The 22,593-nt window shown below is 45.5% G+C and overlaps 1 protein-coding gene across 13 annotated transcripts in view; it reads left to right on the top strand.

Moving 5' to 3' along the window:
* Window positions 1-22,593, top strand: part of RALGPS2 (Ral GEF with PH domain and SH3 binding motif 2) — a 359,193-nt gene that overhangs the window by 143,025 nt on the left and 193,575 nt on the right. For all 13 annotated transcript variants that reach the window (XM_063939732.1, XM_063939731.1, XM_063939736.1 and 10 more), the window contains 2 exons: window positions 650-739; window positions 1,490-1,582. In XM_063939732.1, the coding sequence (XP_063795802.1) occupies window positions 650-739; window positions 1,490-1,582 (183 nt within the window). The remainder of the gene's footprint in view (window positions 1-649; window positions 740-1,489; window positions 1,583-22,593) is intronic.

A 22,593-nucleotide genomic window follows, 5' to 3' on the forward strand; every position in this document is an offset into this window, starting at 1 on the left:
CATTTCTTTTTTGTTAAACACTTTCCTGGCATGGTCGCATCAGATGCGACCATGCCTGCAAGTGCCCTATCTGACTTGGTCGCACAGGATGTGACCAGTCAGATAGAGAGTGTTAGCAGCGGCAGGGAAGAGAAACTTCCCTCCGCTGCTGCTGTCAGTCCCTCTGCCTCCCCGCACTCTCCCCCTGTGTGATCGGCAGCACGGAAGGATCCCCCCGCTCCAGCGTCTGCAGACAATGGCAGCTGCTGGGGAGTGTAAATGAACTTACCTAAGCCCCCCCCCCCCCCCCCCCTGTATACCTGCAGGCTGTCCCGGCTTTCAAAATGAAAGCAGCAATGGTCACGATGTTCCCGATTGATGTTTCGATGTTTGGGAAAGAATACTTTTTTTTTTCCTTCATTATTATTATTTTTTTTTTTTTTTTACTAAAATCATTTGGGATAGGGTTAAATTCATGTTCTTCACCTAATTCACTCATAAAAACCCCCCAACAATTTTGGAGCGGTTTTCGGCGAAATAAATCGTCAGTTACAGTAAGTGGTTAAAGCATTCCTTTGAAAAGGCTCATTGCCCACCAGGCTATTAACGTAATGTACTGTTATATTTGTTCTGCCCACTTAAATGCATATTTATTTACCTTTATTTGCAGGTGAGCTTTTGGGTAGTGAGAGAGATCCTTCATGCACAAACACTAAAGATCCGTGCTGAGGTTTTGAGTCATTACATTAAAACTGCCAAGGTAAAATATGTCCGCTGTATGTATTTTTTCCACCCTCTCTGTATTTAGTAAAAGATATGGGCACCACATACCTAAAGCTTAGAATGATCATAAATATTTATCCCAGACACTTTCTTTGGCAGCTCTCCGGGTCTCCATTAAATACCTCTGGGCACCCTGTGAGTCCAGGAACACTCAGCCTCTTTTAAGAAAGATGGTGCGCAGGAAGGGACTTTTTAGTGTAATGCCACCATAGGGTTTGGGTTTTTAAAATACATAGAAGGTCTTAATATGTGTAATCAAACAACAAAGCTCACAAGCACTTTGTAATACTGGCCGTGCTATTTAGGGAAGTCTCCATCAGACAGACCAAACATCTGATATTGCTATCCAGAGTCAGATCTGTTTGTCAGATGGTGAGTAGCACTGAACATCAATTATTGTATCTGTTGGGCGTACTACAAGGCTTTTCATGCCTGACAGACAATTGGTGCTCAGTTGCGGCCATACTAATTAATAAATGCTCAGTGTATGGATATGTTGGTGGGTATTAAGAGGGCCATTCTTATTGATCTGTTTGCAACTAAAATGGGAACTAGTCTAGTTATAAGAAAAACACACTGGTAGCAACACCCCTGCCATCATAACAGCTACAAACCCACATCTAGGGAGATGAGGAATGTTATTCTAATACATATTTGGAGACTGATACATTGAAGATGACTAGTTACCCTGATAGTCTGATACAGTGTGTCTTCTGTACCTCCACAGAAACTGTACGAGCTGAACAACCTTCATGCATTAATGGCTGTGGTGTCTGGGTTACAAAGTGCTCCGATATTCCGGCTTACCAAGACATGGGCAGTAAGTAGCATTGTTATTAAGGAATTCCAAGAGTAAAGGCCCCATGTATCAGCCGCCGCTATTCCCTAATTCCCTAACCTGCCGACTGGATCCACTGATTGGCTGTCAGTGATGATCAGCGATCCGTTGAGGAATCTGGAAAATTAAACATGTTAAAAATGCCCAGTTTGAGATTTTTCCTGATTCCCCAACCCGACTGTCGGGGGATCGGGACAGTGCTGCAATACATCTGTGGAGTATGGGGGCCTTAAGCCCTGCTCCTTACTGGGACTATATGTCTATTTAGTACTAGTTGTAAAATGCTTCACTAGCGCTCTAATGTTACATTTGGAAACCAAACAAATTTAGGATTTCTTACCATGTGCCTGATATTGCTGTGTATGTTTGTGTAAATATTACTGTAAGCTACTAAGTTATGTACTTTTTTTTTTTTTTTTCCCCTATTGTGAAGCTTAATGATCTCTTAATGAATGTACAATTCCTCTCCGCACTTAGTTTAACTGGTGTTAGCTTAAGAATGATATAAATCCATACTTAACTCCTGATCAAGTGTGTGTGTTAGAATATATTTGTTATTAAAGTGTTTAAGAAATATTATTGTGATTTCACAAATGGACACACTATTAAAGTGCCCAGTCTCTGTTGCATTTTGGGGAGGGAAGCGGGCATTACAGTGCTAGAAGTTGGCTAATACACCATGAGGGACATTTATAAACCGTGTTCCATAGGTTGGTCTATACTCTATAGCAGGCCTGGCCAACCTGTGGCTCTCCAGCTGTTGTAAAACTACAAGTCCCAGCATGCTCTGCCATAGTTTTAGCATTCTCTAATAACAAAGCTGTGGCAGAGCATGCTGGGACTTGCAGTTTCACAACAGCTGGAAAGCCACAGGTTGGCCAGGCCTGCTGTATAGAATACAGACGCCGAAGTCCCGACCACTGACCATGCCACCAGCCGCAATCCTGGCTAACAGGTTTATTCCCACTTGTGGTTGTCCACGAGACCCATAGAGTGGGAATATAACCTGTGGCAAGCGCAGCGAGCCACCAAAACCGCAAGGGGTTTTGTGCCCCCGCCGGCATTCTAGCCGGGATCCCGACATCGGGTAACTGACCGCTGGCATCCCATACTCAACACATTTCAACCAATAAATTGTATACTTTTTTTTCTCTTCTACACAGGAGAGCTGTAGCGTTTGATTGGGTGCACTAAGCAATACTTCCTATAGTATAAAGATTGAAAGATAGATCAAAGCACTCCAACAACACCCAAATTTATATGTACACACCAATGGGTGGAGAAATAAACAAATAGCAGTACCGTGCTATATAGTATCCAAATAGTGATACACAATTTTCAAGCTCTGCAATGGATTGTAGCTCCTTCACCTATAAAAGAGCTTTTTAAGGCTCATAAAGGGAGTACAAAAGAAAGTGCAATTATCTTTTTTACAGCAAGGGATTTATTTTATCCATCACATTTATACCTAACAGAAGCAGTCACTGGCGCATAGACATCCTCATACGCGATCCAGGTCAGCAACCCGATGCCAGCTAAAGATGTAAGTCCACAAGGAGTGATACAACAGATAGACACGTACGCTTAGCGCGTTTCAGACAGTCTTTGTCCTTCCTCAGAAGCATCTTTAGCTGGCATCGGGTTGCTGACCTGGATCGCGGTTTCCGGAGCCCCTATCCTTGGTTCCATTATCCACCTGGAGCACTCAGGACCCTGTTACCAGCTGCTGCTGAAGCCATTGGAGATACATTTCTATGTTTTTAATCGTCTGTTTTGGTGTAAGTGCGATGTTTAAAAATAAATGTGTATGCTTTTAAAGGTTAATTGCACTTTTTCTACCATTTATACCCCCCACGAGCGTTTCACGCTCATACAGGTGTGATGGGGTTATACTTTGTCACTGAAATATTCATCCGTGGAGTTTCTATCTGTGATCTTCAGAGACTTTGACACCTGTTGCTGTTGTTGCCTATGAGGATGTCTATGCGCCAGTGACTGCTTCTGTTAGGTATAAATGTGATGGATAAAATAAATCCCTTGCTGTAAAAAAGATAATTGCACTTTCTTTTGTACTCCCTTTATGAGCCTTAAAAAGCTTTTTTATAGGTGAAGGAGCTACAATCCATTGCAGAGCTTGAAAATTGTGTATCACTATTTGGATACTATATAGCACGGTACTGCTATTTGTTTATTTTTCCACCCATTGGTGTGTACATATAAATTTGGGTGTTGTTGGAGTGCTTTGATCTATCTTTCAATCTTTATACTATATCTAGTGTTCACTCTAGGCTGTTTTAGCAGGGCGCCGCGCCCTGCCCGTTTTTTAACAGGCAAAACCCGCCCTGCCCCTTTTGCGGCGCCCTGCTAGAACAGCCGCCCGCTCCCTGCCCTCCCGGCGTGTATAGATGCCGTGCGCATGCGCGCGGCATCCATTCACGCATTGGGAGAGGGCTGGGGGAAGCCCAGCACCGACGGAGGTGCTGGGCACGCCCCCAACAGTGACGTCGCCGGCCACAGACGCTCTCTATAGTAGCGTCTGTGGGCCGCACCGCCCCCTAAAATGACGGAGGCGTGGCCACGCCCCCTAATTTGCGTGGCCGCCCCCCCCATTTCGGGCGCGCGCGCACACATGTGCCCCCGGAGTCCGGCGCCCTGCCCCTTTTCACTCCTAGAGTGAACACTAATATCTGCTACATTTTCTGGTGCAAGGGGATATGCACTGTGAATTATAGATTTTAGTTGCACTACCGATAACGTTTGCGCAGATTCTCAATATCTTACTATTTCCTCTTATTTTCCTAAGCAATACTTCCTGTCAATAACGCTAACTGTAGAAAAGTATTCTTGCGTGTCCTACCATATGGTGTGGAATGCTACTCGCTGCAGACGGTACTGCCGTTATGTGCAAGTGGTCACTAGTGCATGCGAGCCAGCTTCATTCTAGTTTAGTTATGGTCATTAAAGAGAATATGATGGCTTACTACAGATACATGGCTGCAAATGCACACCACATCGTGTTAATCCTGGATTATACACACTGTCAGGCCTATAGATGAATGTGGCGAGAGACATGGTGTCTGAAGTCTGAGCCAGGTTTCTGTTGCTCCTGGGAGGTTAGAAGGGTTCATGGACTGGTGATAATTTGTTACAGGCTCACTGAGCGTTCCATAGGGTGCATGAGACAGGAATACAAGGTGCGTAGATTTTGAGTTTGGCTGTGAGTGGTGACAGCAGTGGCTGTTTACAGGACATAAGGGTAAACGGATACGTCTCTGAAGACTACAGGTTATGGGAATGTGAGGAAGAGACAGAAAATGTGAGTGATGGAATGTTCTCCGGAGGTGGGTGTGATGTGAGAAGATTGAGTCCATTGCCGGAGAATGACAGAGACGTTGGTTGTCAGGGGACGGGATTGTTGGAATTGGAAACGTGATAGTAGTGTGAGTTCATAAGTGACCATAATAATTAACAGCTGTGTGAGACGTACGCTTCATTCAGGTGTGATGGATATCATGTAAGGCTGCCATAGCTGATTGCAGTGTTTATACAGCCAAAATATGTTCACAAAACCTGTAAGGTGCAGCCGTATGGTGTTGCTTTGCATGGGGTTATGTTTTTGTATTTTCTCCTTTGCCTCCATACTTGGGACATCTTTCCTACCACACTCCTTGTCAGTTGTTCTGTCTCTGCAGAGAATCCTTCCAAGAATGTGGCCACGTTCCTGGTCACTTCCATGATGCTAGTTAGTAAGATGGGATACCAGACTGATTCTGTACAAATGCCATTATCCCATTTACCTTGATTAAGCCAAATAACCCAGATATGGCGTATAGGAGCCCTATTTGCAATAATGGCAGTTATTCATTAAAATACAGACATTTTGACAGTTCTGCTTGTGATACGAATACAATTTTCTAGTTATGTGGTGATATCATCATCTTCCTGCATCATTTCCAAAAATGTGTCAGAGGATTAATCATGAGCAACGTTGCTTGTGCGATGATCTATTATAGGCCATAGATTATCAGAGAATAGTTACAGTGGTTCAGTTTCCCGTATTAGAAACACATTTTAGAGTTCAAGTAAAAAGTGTATTTCTCTGACGTCCTAGTGGATGCTGGGAACTCCGTAAGGACCATGGGGAATAGCGGGCTCCGAAGGAGGCTGGGCACTCTAGAAAGATTTCAGACTACCTGGTGTGCACTGGCTCCTCCCACTATGACCCTCCTCCAAGCCTCAGTTAGAATTCGTGCCCGGCCGAGGTTGGATGCACACTAGGGGCTCTCCTGAGCTCTTAGAAAGAATAGACTTAGGTTTTTTATTTTCAGTGAGACCTGCTGGCAACAGGCTCACTGCAGCGAGGGACTAAGGGGAGAAGAAGTGAACTCGCCTGCTTACAGCCGGATTGGGCTTCTTAGGCTACTGGACACCATTAGTTCCAGAGGGATTGACCGCAGGCCTAGTCCTTGGTGTTCGGTCCCGGAGCCGCGCCGCCGTCCCCCTTACAGAGCCAGAAGCAAGAAGAGGTCCGGAAAATCGGCGGCATGAAGACTCTGTCTTCACCAAGGTAGCGCACAGCACTGCAGCTGAGCGCCATTGCTCCTCTCACACTTCACACTCCGGTCACTGAGGGTGCAGGGCGCTGGGGGGGGGCGCCCTGAGGCAGCAATAATAACACCTTGGCTGGCTAAAATACCTCAATATATAACCCCAGAGGCTATATATGAGGTAAATACCCCTGCCAGAATTCCATAAAAAGCGGGAGAATAGGCCGCGAAAAAGGGGCGGAGCCTATCTCCTCCGCACACTGGCGCCATTTTTCCCTCACAGCTCGGCTGGAAGGAAGCTCCCTGGCTCTTCCCTGCAATATACAGTAACAGTAAGAGGGAAAAGAGAGGGGGGGCATTAAATTTGGCAGTATATATACATATATTATATGAAAAGCAGCTATTAGGGACATAACTCAGTTAGTCCCTGTATATATATATATAGCGCTCTGGTGTGTGCTGGCATACTCTCACTCTGTCCCCCCAAAGGGCTTTTTGTGGGTCCTGTCCTCTGTTGAGCATTCCCTGTGTGTGTGGGGTGTGTCGGTACGGCTGTGTCGACATGTTTGATGAGGATAATGAGGTGGAGGCGGAGCAGATGCATTTTGAAGGGACGTCACCCCCTGCGGGGCAGACACCAGAGTGGATGAACTTATGGAAAGAAATGAGTGCACGTATAGATTCTTTACATAAGAAATTTGACGACATGCCAAATGTGGGACAGCCGGGATCTCAGCTCGTGCCTGTCCAGGTGCCTCAGTGGTCGTCAGGGGCTCTAAAACGCCCGCTACCTCAGTTTGCAGACCCGGATGTCGACACGGATACTGATAACAGTGTCGACGACGATGAGTCAAACCTAATGCCTGTCAGGGCCATTCACTGCATGATTGAGGCAATGAAAGAGGTGTTAAACATTTCTGATTTACATCCAGGTACCACAAAAAAGGGTATTATGTTTGGGGAGAAAAAACTACCCGTAGTTTTACCCCATCAGATGAACTAAATGAAGTGTGTGAAGAAGCGTGGCTTTTCCCTGATAAAAAATTTGTAATTCCTAAGAAGGTACTAATGGCGTTCCCTTTCCCGCCAGAGGATAGGTCACGTTGGGAAACACCACCTAGGGTGGATAAAGCGCTCACACGTTTGTCAAAAAAGGTGGCACTACCCTCTCATGATACGGCCACCCTTAAGGAGCCTGCTGATAGAAAGCAGGAGGCAATCCTGAAGTCTGTATACACACACTCAGGCATTATACTTAGACCAGCTATTGCGTCAGCTTGGATGTGCAGTGCTGCCGCTGCATGGTCAGAAAAACTGTCAGAAAATATTGACACACTAGACAGAGACACTATTCTGCTAACGATTGACCATATAAAAGATTCAGTCTTGTATATGAGAGATGCACAGAGGGAAATTTGCCGGCTGGCATCTAAAGTAAGTGCATTGTCTATCTCTGCTAGGAGATGCTTATGGACTCGTCAGTGGACGGGAGATGCAGATTCCAAGAGGCACATGGAAGTTTTGCCTTATAAAGGGGAGGAATTATTTGGGGATGGTCTCTCCGACCTAGTTTCCACAGCAACGTCTGGGAAGTCAGCATTTTTACCCCATGTTCCCTCACAGCCTAAGAAGGCGCCATTTTATCAGGTTCAGTCCTTTCGGACCCAGAAAAGCAAGCGTGGAAAAGGAGGGTCTTTTCTGTCTAGAGGCAAAGGTAGGGGAAAAAGGCTGCAACAGACAGCAGGTTCCCAGGAACCAAAGTCCTCCCCCGCTTTCTCTTCCAAGTCCGCCGCATGACGGTGGGGCTCCACAGGTGGAGTCAGGTACTGTGGGGACCCGCCTCAGAAATTTCAGCGGTCAGTGGGCTCGCTCACAGGTGGATCCCTGGATCCTTCAAGTAGTATCTCAGGGATACATGCTGGAATTCGAGGCGGCTCCACCCCACCGGTTCCTAAAATCTGCCTTGCCGATTGCTCCCTCAGACAGGGAGGCGGTGCTAGCGGCAATTCACAAGCTGTATTCCCAGCAGGTGATAATCAAGGTACCCCTACTTCAACAAGGCCGGGGTTACTATTCCACACTATTTGTGGTACCGAAGCCGGACGGTTCGGTGAGACCCATTTTAAATTTGAAATCCTTGAACATGTACATAAAAAAATTCAAGTTCAAGATGGAATCGCTCAGGGCGGTTATTGCAAGCCTGGACGAGGGGGATTACATGGTTTCCCTGGACATCAAGGATGCTTACCTGCATGTACCCATTTACCATCCTCACCAGGAGTACCTCAGATTTGTGGTACAGGATTGCCATTACCAATTCCAGACGCTGCCGTTTGGACTCTCCACGGCACCAAGGGTATTTACCAAGGTTATGGCGGAAATGATGATACTCCTTCGAAGAAAGGGAGTTTTAATTATCCCGTACTTGGACTATCTCCTAATAAAGGCACGGTCCAAAGAACAGTTGTTGGTGGGAGTAGCACTATCTCAGGAAGTGCTGAACCAGCACGGCTGGATTCTGAATATCCCAAAGTCACAGCTGGTCCCGACGACACGTCTTCTGTTCCTGGGGATGATTCTGGACACAGTCCAGAAAAAAGTGTTTCTCCCGGAGGAGAAAGCCAGGGAGTTGTCTTCTCTAGTCAGAGACCTCCTGAAACCAAAACAGGTATCGGTGCATCACTGCACGCGGGTCTTGGGAAAGATGGTAGCTTCTTACGAAGCAATTCCATTCGGCAGGTTCCATGCCAGAATCTTTCAGTGGGACCTGTTGGACAAGTGGTCCGGATCGCATCTTCAGATGCATCGCTTGATAACCCTGTCTGCAAGAACCAGGGTGTCTCTTCTGTGGTGGCTGCAGAGTGCTCATCTTCTGGAGGGTCGCAGATTCAGCATTCAGGACTGGGTCCTGGTGACCACGGATGCCAGCCTGCGAGGCTGGGGGGCAGTCACAAAGGGAAGAAACTTCCAAGGACTATGGACATGTCAGGAGACTTCCCTTCACATAAATATTCTGAAACTAAGGGCCATCTACAATGCCCTAAGTCAAGCAAAATCCCTGCTCCTACACCAGCCGGTGCTGATCCAGTCAGACAACATCACGGCAGTCGCCCATGTGAATCGACAGGGCGACACAAGAAGCAGGATGGCAATGACAGAAGCCACAAGAATTCTCCGATGGGCGGAAAATCATGTACTAGCACTGTCAGCAGTGTTCATTCCGGGAGTGGACAACTGGGAAGCAGACTTCCTCAGCAGACACGACCTCCACCCGGGAGAGTGGGGACTTCATCCAGAAGTCTTCCAAATTATTGTACATCAGTGGGGTCGTCCACAGGTGGACATGATGGCGTACCGCCTAAACAAAAAACTAGAGAGGTATTGCGCCAGGTCAAGAGACCCTCAAGCGATAGCTGTGGACGCTCTGGTGACACCGTGGGTGTACCAGTCGGTTTGTGTTCCCTCCGCTGCCTCTCATACCAAAGGTATTGAGAATAATAAGAAAGCGAGGAGTAAGCACAATTCTCGTGGTTCCGGATTGGCCAAGAAGAACATGGTACCCGGAACTTCAAGAGATGATCTCAGAGGACCCGTGGCCTCTGCCGCTAAGACAAGACCTGCTACAGCAGGGGCCCTGTCTGTTCCAAGACTTACCGCGGCTGCGTTTGACGGCATGGCGGTTGAACGCCGGATCCTGAAAGAAAAGGGCATTCCGGAGGAAGTCATTCCTACGCTTATTAAAGCCAGGAAAGAGGTTACAGCAAATCATTATCACCGCATATGGCGGAAATATGTTGCATGGTGTGAGGCCGAAAAGGCCCCAACTGAGGAATTTCAACTAGGTCGATTTCTGCATTTCCTGCAAGCAGGAGTGAATATGGGCCTAAAACTGGGTTCCATTAAGGTACAGATCTCGGCTCTATCGATTTTCTTTCAGAAAGAACTAGCTTCAGTACCTGAAGTTCAGACATTTGTAAAGGGAGTGCTGCATATTCAGCCCCCATATGTGCCTCCTGTGGCACCTTGGGATCTCAACGTGGTGTTGAGTTTCTTAAAATCACATTGGTTTGAACCACTAAAAACCGTGGATCTGAAATATCTCACGTGGAAGGTGGTCATGTTATTGGCCTTGGCTTCTGCCAGGCGAGTATCCGAATTGGCGGCTTTGTCTTATAAAAGCCCTTATCTGATTTTCCATATGGATAGGGCAGAATTGAGGACTCGTCCCCAGTTTCTCCCTAAGGTGGTGTCAGCGTTTCATTTGAACCAGCCTATTGTGGTGCCTGCGGCCACTAGGGACTTGGAGGACTCCAAGTTGTTAGACGTGGTCAGGGCCCTGAAAATATGTTTCCATGACGGCTGGAGTCAGAAAATCTGACTCGCTGTTTATCCTATATGCACCCAACAAGCTGGGTGCTCCTGCTTCTAAGCAGACTATTGCTCGTTGGATTTGTAGTACAATTCAACTTGCACATTCTGTGGCAGGCCTGCCACAGCCAAAATCTGTCAATGCCCATTCCACAAGGAAGGTGGGTTCATCTTGGGCGGCTGCCCGAGGGGTCTCGGCTTTACAACTTTGCCGAGCTGCTACTTGGTCAGGGGCAAACACGTTTGCAAAATTCTATAAATTTGATACCCTGGCTGAGGAGGACCTGGAGTTCTCTCATTCGGTGTTGCAGAGTCATCCGCACTCTCCCGCCCGTTTGGGAGCTTTGGTATAATCCCCATGGTCCTTACGGAGTTCCCAGCATCCACTAGGACGTCAGAGAAAATAAGAATTTACTCACCGGTAATTCTATTTCTCGTAGTCCGTAGTGGATGCTGGGCGCCCATCCCAAGTGCGGTTTATCTGCAATACTTGTACATAGTTATTGTTAACTAAATTGGGTTATTGTTGAGCCATCTGTTGAGAGGCTCAGTTGTTTCATACTGTTAACTGGGTTTCATATCACGAGTTGTACGGTGTGATTGGTGTGGCTGGTATGAGTCTTACCCGGGATTCAAAATCCTTCCTTATTGTGTACGCTCGTCCGGGCACAGTATCCTAACTGAGGCTTGGAGGAGGGTCATAGTGGGAGGAGCCAGTGCACACCAGGTAGTCTAAGATCTTTCTAGAGTGCCCAGCCTCCTTCGGAGCCCGCTATTCCCCATGGTCCTTACGGAGTTCCCAGCATCCACTACGGACTACGAGAAATAGAATTACCGGTGAGTAAATTCTTATTTTAATTACATAGTGTTTTGTAACCAAAGTAATTGTACGTCTATGGTTATCCAGACCCTTAGTGATCACTGACAACATTACTATTTGCAAATATCTCTAATTTTTACACTTTTATTACAAGGCCATGTAAAAGAGTGTACATAGCACAATGACTTTTCCAATGCAATCTGTGAATTGTATTCCTTTAATTCTTAAGGCCAGTACTCACTGGCAGATGTGGGGAGAGATGTGTGCTGAGGGAGAGATGTGTCCTCCCGCTCAGCACAGCGCGACGTGTGCTGAGCGTGCGGGGGGGGGCACTCATTTCACAGCAGCGGTAGCGATACGTGGGGCTACGCATCGCTATCGCTGTGAGGGGTACACATGGAGAGATCACTGTTTAAAATCTAAGCAATCTAGTCAGATTGCTTAGATTTTAAGCAGCGATCGCTCCGTGAGTACCCCGCTTTAAGGCTTGACGGAGCCCATCAGCACAATAACCTGAGGCAGAAAGCTTCTGACATCCAAGCATGATAAATTGTGATTGCTACAGGATGTGTCTAATCAGTTAATTACTGTCCTGTGCGGGAACATCTGTAATCTCATTATTTTCTTTCCTGCCTAGCTAGAACACTCGTCTACTATTCACATAAGGCTAAATGAAAACTGCACGTTTTGTCATTGATTAACACTTAGCAAGAATGAGTCGTAGCCCTGTTGCTGCTAAACCTCACACTTCTATAAAGGGTTCTCTGCTTTCCAGAGCTGCAGGTTTCAGTGTATTCGTTTCCTGCATCTGAGAAAATAGATCTCAAAATTCTGAGGGTCCCCTTTTGTCTTGTGAAACCTTCCATATGCTATAAATTTTAACGCTTCGCCATTTTTTTTTTGGGTGGGGGGTGAAGGGGTATTTATTTTTCCATTATTTTAACGCTGGTTTCTCATCCATCTGGCTCATGTCCCAAAGTTCACAAGGTGAGACAGTAGCCAAGTCTGTGTAAACGAAAGCCTTTAATTGGGTGTTTTTTAGTAATTCTTCAACCAGCTGTTGCATATGTGAAGCCTCTTTTCAGGCCTGCTTTGATTGGCGTACGCTGGAAGGGAACGGGACGTGACGTGACCAAGAACTGCAAGTTTTCTTATGTTTTTATTAGCCTCTAATGTCACGGTTAGAGCCCCTTAAATACTGCGGTAGCTCTGGAAGCCTTTGTGAGGCACACAAGGATGTATTGTAACTGTGTGGTTACTTAGCACCTTGTTTTGTTTAAATCTTAATGTGCGAGCAACAGAAAGTAGTGTTTGTATGGGCTCTGTAAAAGACCCACACAGTTATAAAATATTTCCCAGAATACCTTCGGGCAGGCTCCGGTAACGTGGGACTCCCCTGAGGCTGGCAGGGTGATGCTGGGACTATTGGGCAACCTGCGTCTCTCCAGCGGTTGCAGAAAATAAGACTGTTTTATAGTATATTGAGCAAGATTTTAGCCTAAAGGGGGGGGAATCCTTTTATTTACGAGCAGGTTTTATTTTTCCGTAAATGTTCAAGATTTCTATATTTCTTGAGTGCAACAAATGACCTTTGTGGTCGGAGAGCAGTATATTTGTGTGTGTTTGCACACTGCTTTGCCAAGTTTAAATGAAGCATCATTCATACACATTAGTCGTTGAATGTTTCCTAATGGTCAGATTACTGTGAATATTACATTGGGCTTGTTTGGCATAAACCAGTGTGGTCCAGGTAATCCCTCAAAGTTTGGCTGTATTTGTGGGTGTCTGAGGGCCAAATATTATTCAAAAAAGGAAAAAGTCATGTAGTATAGTGTATGGAATTTTATATACAGTAGATTTTGTGGGACACAGCTGGACAGCCGTAACATAAAGTAACTGTATTAATGTGTCCCCATTTACCTAGCCTCAGTACCCCATGAAACATGGGACACCTGGGGATATATTTACTAAAGTGCTGGATTTTAGAAGTGGAGATGTTGGCATAGCATCCAATCAGATTATAGTTTAAGTCTTCTAGATGAAGGTGCTAGATAAATGATGAGTATAATTTGGTTGCTATGGGCAGTATCTTCTCTTCTTAAACCTGCTCTTCAGTAAATATACCCCCATGTGCGAGTGAGCTGCGCTGAGTGTCTTTTTCACGCGAACATGTGTCTAACAATACGATTCGCTATACTGCACTGATTGATTTGATATGCAACACTTTTTTAAATCTGTATGTGACTGTGGACCTGTCAGCATGGATCGCAAAAGCAAAATCTTTCTCTAATGGGCAAAACCATGTGCAGAGAGAGTTAGATTTGGGTGGGGTGGGTTCAAACTGAAATCTGAATTGCAGTGTAAAAATAAAGCAGCCAGTATTTACCCTGCACAGAAACAATATAACCCACCCAAATCTAAATCTCTCTGCACATGTTATATCTGCCCCACCTGCAGTGCACACGGTTTTGCCCATTAGAGAAAGCTTTTGCGATCCTTGCTGAATCAGGCCCCAAGTCTGCATCTGTATAGGAAGCACAACGAAACTTTGCGCGATAAAAAACTGAGGCCGTTGCATCGCAAACACTTCGTATGCCGGCTAAGGCCCAGCCATACACAGCTATAATTGTTGATTTATTAAATTATTCAGTACAGTCTAGCGAAGAGGTTTTGATGCATTTCAACTAAGGTGCACGTTCGTGTGAAAGAGACTTGGCGCAGGCCAAGCCGCACTAGGCATAGCACGGTGAGGAGGGATGTTTGGAATGACTGCAGCAATAGTATATGAAGACACATCTGTATTTTAAAGAATTGTCCATGGTGGCTGTGCCACTACCAATTCTTAAAGAACTAGTAACCCCATCACCAAGGTGCCACGCCTGATAGCCACGCAAAAACAGCCACAGGTGGTGGGTATCTTTGCCACAGGATTCCAAGCCTGGATTTGGGTTTTTCTGGTTCCCAGGCCAGAGCTGTTGCTTTAATTCATGGCAACAGAAAACTTTTTATCAATGCTCACCACAGTTGCTGGTTACTGTATTAGCCTCTACCACCTCTAATGGGAGGCTATTCCTCTGACCCTCTTTCGAGACAGAATCGCCGGTCCAAGTAACTGGGCCAAACTAATACTAACCTAAGCATGATTTTGTCCTGCTGTTCCACACTCTGCTCTAAGATCATTAAAGTCCTAGGTAAAATACTGGGAGTCAGCATGGAAGTGGAGCATCTTTGCGCTCATTAGGTTGATGACCTAGAGGCAACAGCACCAAAAGGCTTTGAGCTTCCGAATAGTAAAGACCTCAGTGGGTAGGATGTCTCAATGCCCACATATGCATAGGATACATAAACACAGACATGTTGACAGAGATGCCAGTAGTTCCTGCACAGTGACCAGCTCTGATACCTCAGCAGACCATGTAGAGAAACTACATTGGGTGGAGTGACGAAGCCAACGGTCTGACAGCATCCAGTGGGAGACTTGTCTATAACTGTCAGCCATGAAGCAAGAGCTGTGGGTGATAGATGAACTCTGCAGGCAGCTCAGCAGCGCACTGGTGGATGCCTGCACCATCGTGCATTTTGGAGGTCAGCACACTTGCTGGTCCTTGGCAAGAGTATCATGTGAGACCTGGGTGAAGGTTGATAGAAAATCCTTCATGCTGTCACTGATGAGGTTGGTAACATTGGTTTCATCCTTTTACCTTGCATCCTTTTAGCAATAAAGCGCCAGATGAACAAATGTCTCTCAACCGTTTTTCCAGTATCGTCATCGTCGCTGCACTGGACCCCACTTGAGAGTCTTCATCAGGCAATTGCGGCAGCACGGGAATGGGAATCCATTCCACATTCATATTCAAGGTCCTATTCTTTATGGAACCTGCAAGTAAATCTGGTATCTGTGATCTGTGGAGGCTTTGACTACAGAAAGCAATTCGATAGTCACGGTCTGTTTCCAGCACCTTATGAATGAAGCTGCCCCTTTATAATTTAGATGGCAAGTGAGTCCAGTAAATTGCAGTCAGAGGTTTTCCCTGCCTACACTGGGCACTGTGATACGCCATGATGATTGGGATGCGTTATTTATGCTAGTGAGCTGCCAATAACATCTAGGTAATTCAAAAAGTGATGAAATTTGGTGAAAATATAAACGGTATAATCACCTTATTTAAAGCCCTATAAAAAAGGGGAATATGTTTAAAAATAAATGATAGAAAAAGTAGAAAGAATACTTGAATAATTTGATAGATAATTAATTGAAAATAAAACAAATGAAAAAAATCAAATCCAATGGATCCATATTACTCTTTCTATGTAAAATGGACTGGCTTGAAACTTCTTTGCAGAAAGATTTCTTAATCTTTTATACGTAGTATATGTGTGTGTATTTATATGTATTTATTTTGCTCTCTGTTGTTTAGCGGAGCCTGTGTAGTTTTTTTTTTCACGTTTTCTTGGGTTCCCCCCTTTAAAAGTATTTTTTGGCCATAATTTTTGTTAAGGACCTTCATTTTGCTTAATGTTTAATTAGAGTTTATTAAAATTATTATGAGTTGCGGTGCTTAGTATTATAGAGTGTGCATCTGTATCAGCATAATAGCACCTGTCATTATGTTTGGATTTTAGGTGTGCAGTCCAAGGTCCCCCCATCTATTTGATTACCTGTAAGATACATTCATGTACGAGTCTCTGTAAAAAATTTTATCAGCCTTGTTTTTGATAATTTTTATTAAAGTTTAATTAGTTTATTCCTATAATATGAAAGAAATTTAACGCAAACATACATTTTATGTTCCTTCAGGTCTGTCATCAGAAATTGTGGGGCCCGTGACTGAATAAATAGGCAGGCCCCCATGCCTATATGTAAAAAAAAAAATTACAATTCCTAGGCACATACAGAGCAACACCATATTATGCCCCTTGCACCATACTAAGTCTCCACAGTAATTCCCCTGACACCATATATAATGCCCCACAGTTGTGCCACCATATTATGCCCCACACTGTAATTCCCCTGACAACGTTTTGCCTCCACATTAATGCCCTTGTCACCGTAACATGCCCACATAATAATTATGCAGTACCTGCTCTTTGTCGGGAATCCTACTTGTTGTCACGGGAATTTCCCCCTCTTCCCCCCTGTCACCGCTGCCACAGCAGACTGTTCTCACCACCTACTTCAAGTAAAAAAACAATTTTAAAATGTCCCTCCGGAAATTGCCTCCACCTCAGAGAAGTTATTAAAGATGCTAGAGCCTCCTCTAGTATCCTTTATACTGGTCTCCTCTGAGGCGATGGCCATTTTGAGAGGGACATTTTCAATAGAACCTGTGGGCGAACAACGGCAGCAGCATGAGTGGCCTAGGCCATCCACTCTCTGTTAGAGAAGCCGAGCCTGGGACAGCTTTCCCCGTAGTAGCCCCTTGATGGCGGGCCTGTGTTCCTGTCTATTATTTACTGATTGTAATAATAATATTGATAATAATAATTCAAAAACAATGCACATAATACATAAGATTTAAGTGATACAGCAATAGACAGAGCTACACACAATGTGGTGCGCAAAATAAGTACAATGCAGGGTTGGTGCAAGCATTTTGGGTAATAATTTCCATGGGCTTTATAGTCAACCCTCACAAGGTACCAGGTGAGGCAGCCATCTTGGACATACTGTGTAGAATTACCCTGGGTGGAATAGGTTATTCATAGATGAGATGACAATGAAAATGGGGTTATTGCTGCATCATATAATTAAGAGTAGGGTCCCAATAAAACTGTTGGGCCCATGTATTTTTCATCCCATCCACAAGTGTACTAGATGAGGCAGCCATGTTGGGCGCACTACCAACATAACCCTGCAGGATGTAAGACCTAGAGAACCCAATGCATGTATGGAAAAACTGACACTTGTTTAGTAGTAGTATGATTTACACCATGCACTGATAGATCCACATGTAGTACATCCTGTGCACGGAGGAACCATCCAAAGCAACCATTTGTTGTGCAGTGCATAGGTTGCTGCTGGCAGGGTGTGCAAATAGAAGGGGTACACATTTCAGGAATAGCACACGGTGGGGCGGAAGTATGCTTTAAGAAACAGAAGGAAAAAAACACATTTTCTCTTACGTCATAGAGGAAACTGGGATTCCATTTAGTACCATGGTGTATAGATGGGTCCACTAGGAGCCATTGGCATTTTAAGAATTTGATAGTGTGGGCTGGCTCCTCCCTCTATGCCCCTACTACAAGATTCTGTTTAGAAAATGTGCCCAGTCATGCTTATGGATGCTCCTGAAGAGTTTTCTGCGTTTATTTTATATCACAGGTTCTCAAACTCGGTCCTCAGGACCCCACACGGTGCATGTTTTGCAGGTCTCCTCACAGAATCACAAGTGACATAATTAGCTCCACCTGTGTACCTTTTAAAATGTGTCAGTGAGTAATTAATGCACCTGTGCACCTGCTGGGTTACCTGCAAAACATGCACTGTGTTGGGGTCCTGAGGACCGAGTTTGAGAACCACTGTTTTATATGTTTGTTATTTTCAGGCAGGGCTGGTTGGCAACAGCCTGCCTGCTTCGGGAGGGGGGACGAGGGACGGCCCAACCTCTTGAAGGTTAGTGGTCCCGTTCCCCGCTGACAGGACACTGAGCTCCTGAGGGAACTATTCGCAAGCCCCACCACGACGAGCGTACATTCCCGCAGCACGCCGCCACCCCTAACAGAGTGAAGAGTCCTGAGCCGGCGTCCTGTCTTGTGTGTCGCCGGCTATTATGGCGGCATAAGGATATGGAGACACACGGCTTCTAACCGGGGCGGATTGCGTCTCCAGACAGCGTACACCGTACCCACACTGGCAAAACAGCCTTCAAACTGTTTTCTCTCCATATTAAGCAACAGATTACCTCAGCCAGTATAAAAAAAAAAGCAGAAAGACCGCGTGCCATTGAAGGGACGGGGCTTCACTATGAGAGGATCCAGCAGTCACCAGCACAATTGTCCCTCTGCAGTGGACACATACGCTGACTGACAGGGACGCGCAGCTCCTCCAGTGTGACTCCAGATTACCTCGGTACCAGGGGGTCATAGCAGGGGGAGAGCGACTATTCGTGTACTAAGTCCCCTATCAGGGTACTTAGTCTGCGACCCAGCTAAGCTTGGCATTAGCGATAAGGGCGCGGTTGGGGCTGCCTCTAAATTACTCTGTGTCTCCCTGAAGGACTCTTTGTGGGTTAATTTTGCTTAACCTTTTCCTGTGTGTGTGTGTGTGTGTGTGTGTGTGTGTGTGTGTGTGTGTGCTGTCACATTTATATTATGTCAGGCAAGGAGTATGTTTCTTGTACAGCGGAGTGTTCCTCTTCACCAGGGGGCTCACTACTGGGTACTCAGGGCAGTGCACCTTACCGGAGTGGGTTAATTCCATTAAGGGAATGATCTCAAATATTTCTACAAAGCTATCCCGCAATGAGAAAGAGACGCAATACTTAAGACAGACTGTGGATGAGTTGATGAATAGAGACTCAGTCCCCAAACCAGCGTCTCAATCCCCTCCCATTTGTCCGCAAAAACGACCTCTGGCCCATATCCTGCAGTCTGACTCTGACACTGAGGGGTCAGACATGGAGGAGGGTGAGGTGGATTTGGATCTACTCTGTCACAGGGAATAGAAGCTCTTATAGAGGCTCTTAGAGATGTTCTGCAAATTCCTGATAAGGTGTCAGAGGAGTGTGAGGAATCTTATTTTAATGTAAAAAAGAAGTCCTCAGTTACTTTTCCTCCATCAAAGTAATTGAATACCCTGTTTGAAGATCCATGGGTTAATCCTGATAAGAAATTTAAAATCCCTAAAAGGTTGCTCTCATCTTTACCTTTTCCTCTAGAGGATAGGAAAAAATTGGAAAATCCACCGGTAATGGACGCATCAGTCTCTAGGCTGTCACGTAAAATTGTATTGCCTGTCCCTAGTGCAGCCTCCCTAAAAGATACTAAAAGATCGTAAATTTGAGACTACACTCAAATCATTGTACACAGCTGCTGGGGTGACTCAAAGACCCACTATTGCATGTGCGTGGATCACTAAAGCCATTGCTATATGGTCAGATAACCTAATACCCCTTTTCCACTTGTAGCATGGGTCGCAGCCGGGAGCCTGACATGGCTGCGACCCGTGCTACAGGCCCCTTCTACACTAGCGGGTTAGTGACGCTGCTGCTGACGCGGCAGGGGCGGCGCTGGGAGATCACATGATCTCCCAACGCCGCCCTTCCATTCACTGTGAACGTGAGCCGTGTCGCCTCGACACTGCTTCCGTTTACACTACACAGCTTACACGTGTTCAACCCGGCAAGCTACCCGGGTAGGATTCCCGGATAACTTGATCCAGGAATTTGCAGGGGGACCCTTTTCCACTAGGAAAAAAATGGGTAAATGCGCGCCCCCATGTTTTTAGAGCTAGTGGAAAAGGGATTCCTTGTCTAGGGGGGGATGTTTTACTCCTGCAGCATATACAGGACTCTGCGAACTTTATTGTGGAAGCCATAAAAGAGATTGGTTTGCTTAATGCACGCACGACCGCTATGGCAGTGTCAGCACGTAGGCGCTTGTGGCTATGCCAGTGGACTGCTGATGCGGACTTCAGGAAAGGCGTGGAAGGCCTACCATTCACAGGAGTGGTCTTGTTTGGAGACGAACTAGACAAATGGATCTCCAAAGCTACTGCGGGTAAGTGTGCGTATCTTCCTTCTGCAGCTCCCCCAGCCAGGAAAGCTTATTCAGCTTCAAATTGACAGTAATTTTGGACAGCCAAGTTAAAGGGAAATCCAGATGTACTTCTACATCCTCCAGAGGTGCAAGAGGCAAACCATGCAAACCAGCAACTGCAGGTGTTCAGGAACAGAGCTCAGGCTCTGCTTCCTCAAAGCCTTCAGCGTGACGGTGGACCGTGAGGGCTAGAGGTCTGTCAGGTGGGAGCCCGACTACAATTCTTCAGTCACATCTGGTCAAGTTCGTGCCGGGATACCTGGGTAATAGATCTTACTTCCCAGGGCTACAGACTGGAGTTCAAAGAACTCCCACCGCACAGATTCTTCAAATCGGGCTTACCAGTTTCACAAGAGGCAAGTATAACTTTACAGCAGGCCATCTAAAAACTGGTACAGACTGTCAAAGTCGAAAAATATTGCAGTACACACATCACGTACAAACTACACACAGATGGTCTCTGTGCGTGTACTTGTTCTGCCATGCGTGCACATATTCGCAGTTTGCATATGGTCGCTCCTGCGGTCCTGCGCATTAGCGCGTGGTATGAGTATTTACGGTAGAGTTTGTGGACTCATGGAAAAGCTATCAAAACACATTACATAATTAATCCAAATAGTGATATATCTAGATGACCGAGGACCAGACTGGGTAGCGCGGCGAAAACCAAACAAGTATGTACCATTGACTGTAGCCATTATTCTTTGTATTGTATTGCTTTGTTATTGTAACCCCCTTTCAGTAATATGTTGTGGTGTTGGAACCCAGCATTTTAAATACAATCTGGTGTCGTGTGATAAAGCCTAATATTTATCTTACTTAATACCCTCTAAAAGGTGAAAGAACACAGTACGCTATTGGCGTATGGTATACCGTAAGGGTACGCACGTTGCGTAACAATCGCTTAGCCGTAGTCGAGACGCTCGAGCGTCACGTTCGCTCACGGCCAAGAGATCACAGGCAGGCACGCTATAGGCTGCCGACTAACGTAATGATATGCTACTAGCGTAGCGGACGCTTGGGACCACGAGGAGATCACAAGCGGCGCTGATGCTCACAATGTTAAACCTTTATAACTATACCATAAACAATGTATTTATGCAATAAACCTTGGTGCAGTGATAGGGTGTAAATGTAACACAGTGTAACCTTATTAACTTGAAAGCTGTACGAGCGTCTCCGACGCTCTGAGAATACTTAGACATATAATGAATACACAGATACCGGTCTTAGGTTCTAACACCTTATATGAACGTTCTATTTGCAAAAGAATAATACAATACAAGTCATACACTACCAAAATAACATAGATCACCTAACAGAATAACTACACATAAAATACAATAACAGTACAATAACACTTAAGAGAGGAGAGAGAGAGATATGGCTCACAATATCAATAAAGACAATAATATAGTTGCGGAGAAACTTACGCACAAAGGAAACAATCGCATGCGCCTCTGGATATCCAGCTCCCGATTATCAGTGGTGAGAACCGTTGAAGAGAATAGAGCGCTGGCCCAGATCGGCTTGTCCTTTTATACACTACACACAATACAGTACAATGGTCCCTATATTCTTATTGTTCATTGGACACAGGAATTCGTCTTCGCATTATAACAAAAGGTCATAGGTTGATTCATACAGGTGGGCTGTGACTATTTCCAACTGCTCAGGTGGGTGGGAAACTAGGTTTCCCGCCGCATGGATAATAAAGTGCAAATAATAGCAAATGTCCATAAACTTCTTATGTCCATAACTATTCGCACGAGCGATTAATCCGCTCCAAACCAACACCGGAATATTGCTAATTAAATACTCTTCCGATGGATACTAAACACCACTGTGTAACCCCTGTCTGACCCTTCGTATCAAACAAAGAGGGATCTCTTTGTCTATGAACATGCTACATTAACTAAACTTTCAGATTCTATCAAAGGGACCATAATCTACAAAATACATTACATAGTTAAAATACGTTACGAACGAGTCACCCGCTAGACGCACATAAACTTTACCGTAAATGCGCACACCGTGCGCCTGCGGGTGCCCGCAGCGGCGAGTATGCGCACGCACGGCAGGGCTCATGAACGTGCAACAGGCACTCGCATGAGGTGCAAATATGGCAGTGTGTAGCGTGATATTTTTCTGACTTTGACAGTCCACCCTTTGGCAGTCACCAATAACTGCCACTTTCTAAAACATTTCAAAAAGAGAAAAATATATGTCATGTGTAAATATTTCTATGGTTGGGTAGGGGAGGAGAGGAGAAGGTGAGAAAAGGGTATGACCTAGTGAGATAGCAGAAGCATGTGTGTATGAATCCATGTTTGGGGGGTCATGTATCATCGTGCCGTACGTGTCTTAAATCAAGCTTCGAGGTATTGCGAAGTATACATTTGAATTCCTTCTTATCCCGTGGTACGGGTCTGTGGATGGGCTGTCAAACTTTACCGAGCTCTTTTCGGCTTTTAGTTGCAACAAAATGGGGGAGCACATTT

This window comes from Pseudophryne corroboree, chromosome 9 (genome assembly GCF_028390025.1).
Source record: "Pseudophryne corroboree isolate aPseCor3 chromosome 9, aPseCor3.hap2, whole genome shotgun sequence".
NCBI lineage: Eukaryota > Metazoa > Chordata > Amphibia > Anura > Myobatrachidae > Pseudophryne > Pseudophryne corroboree.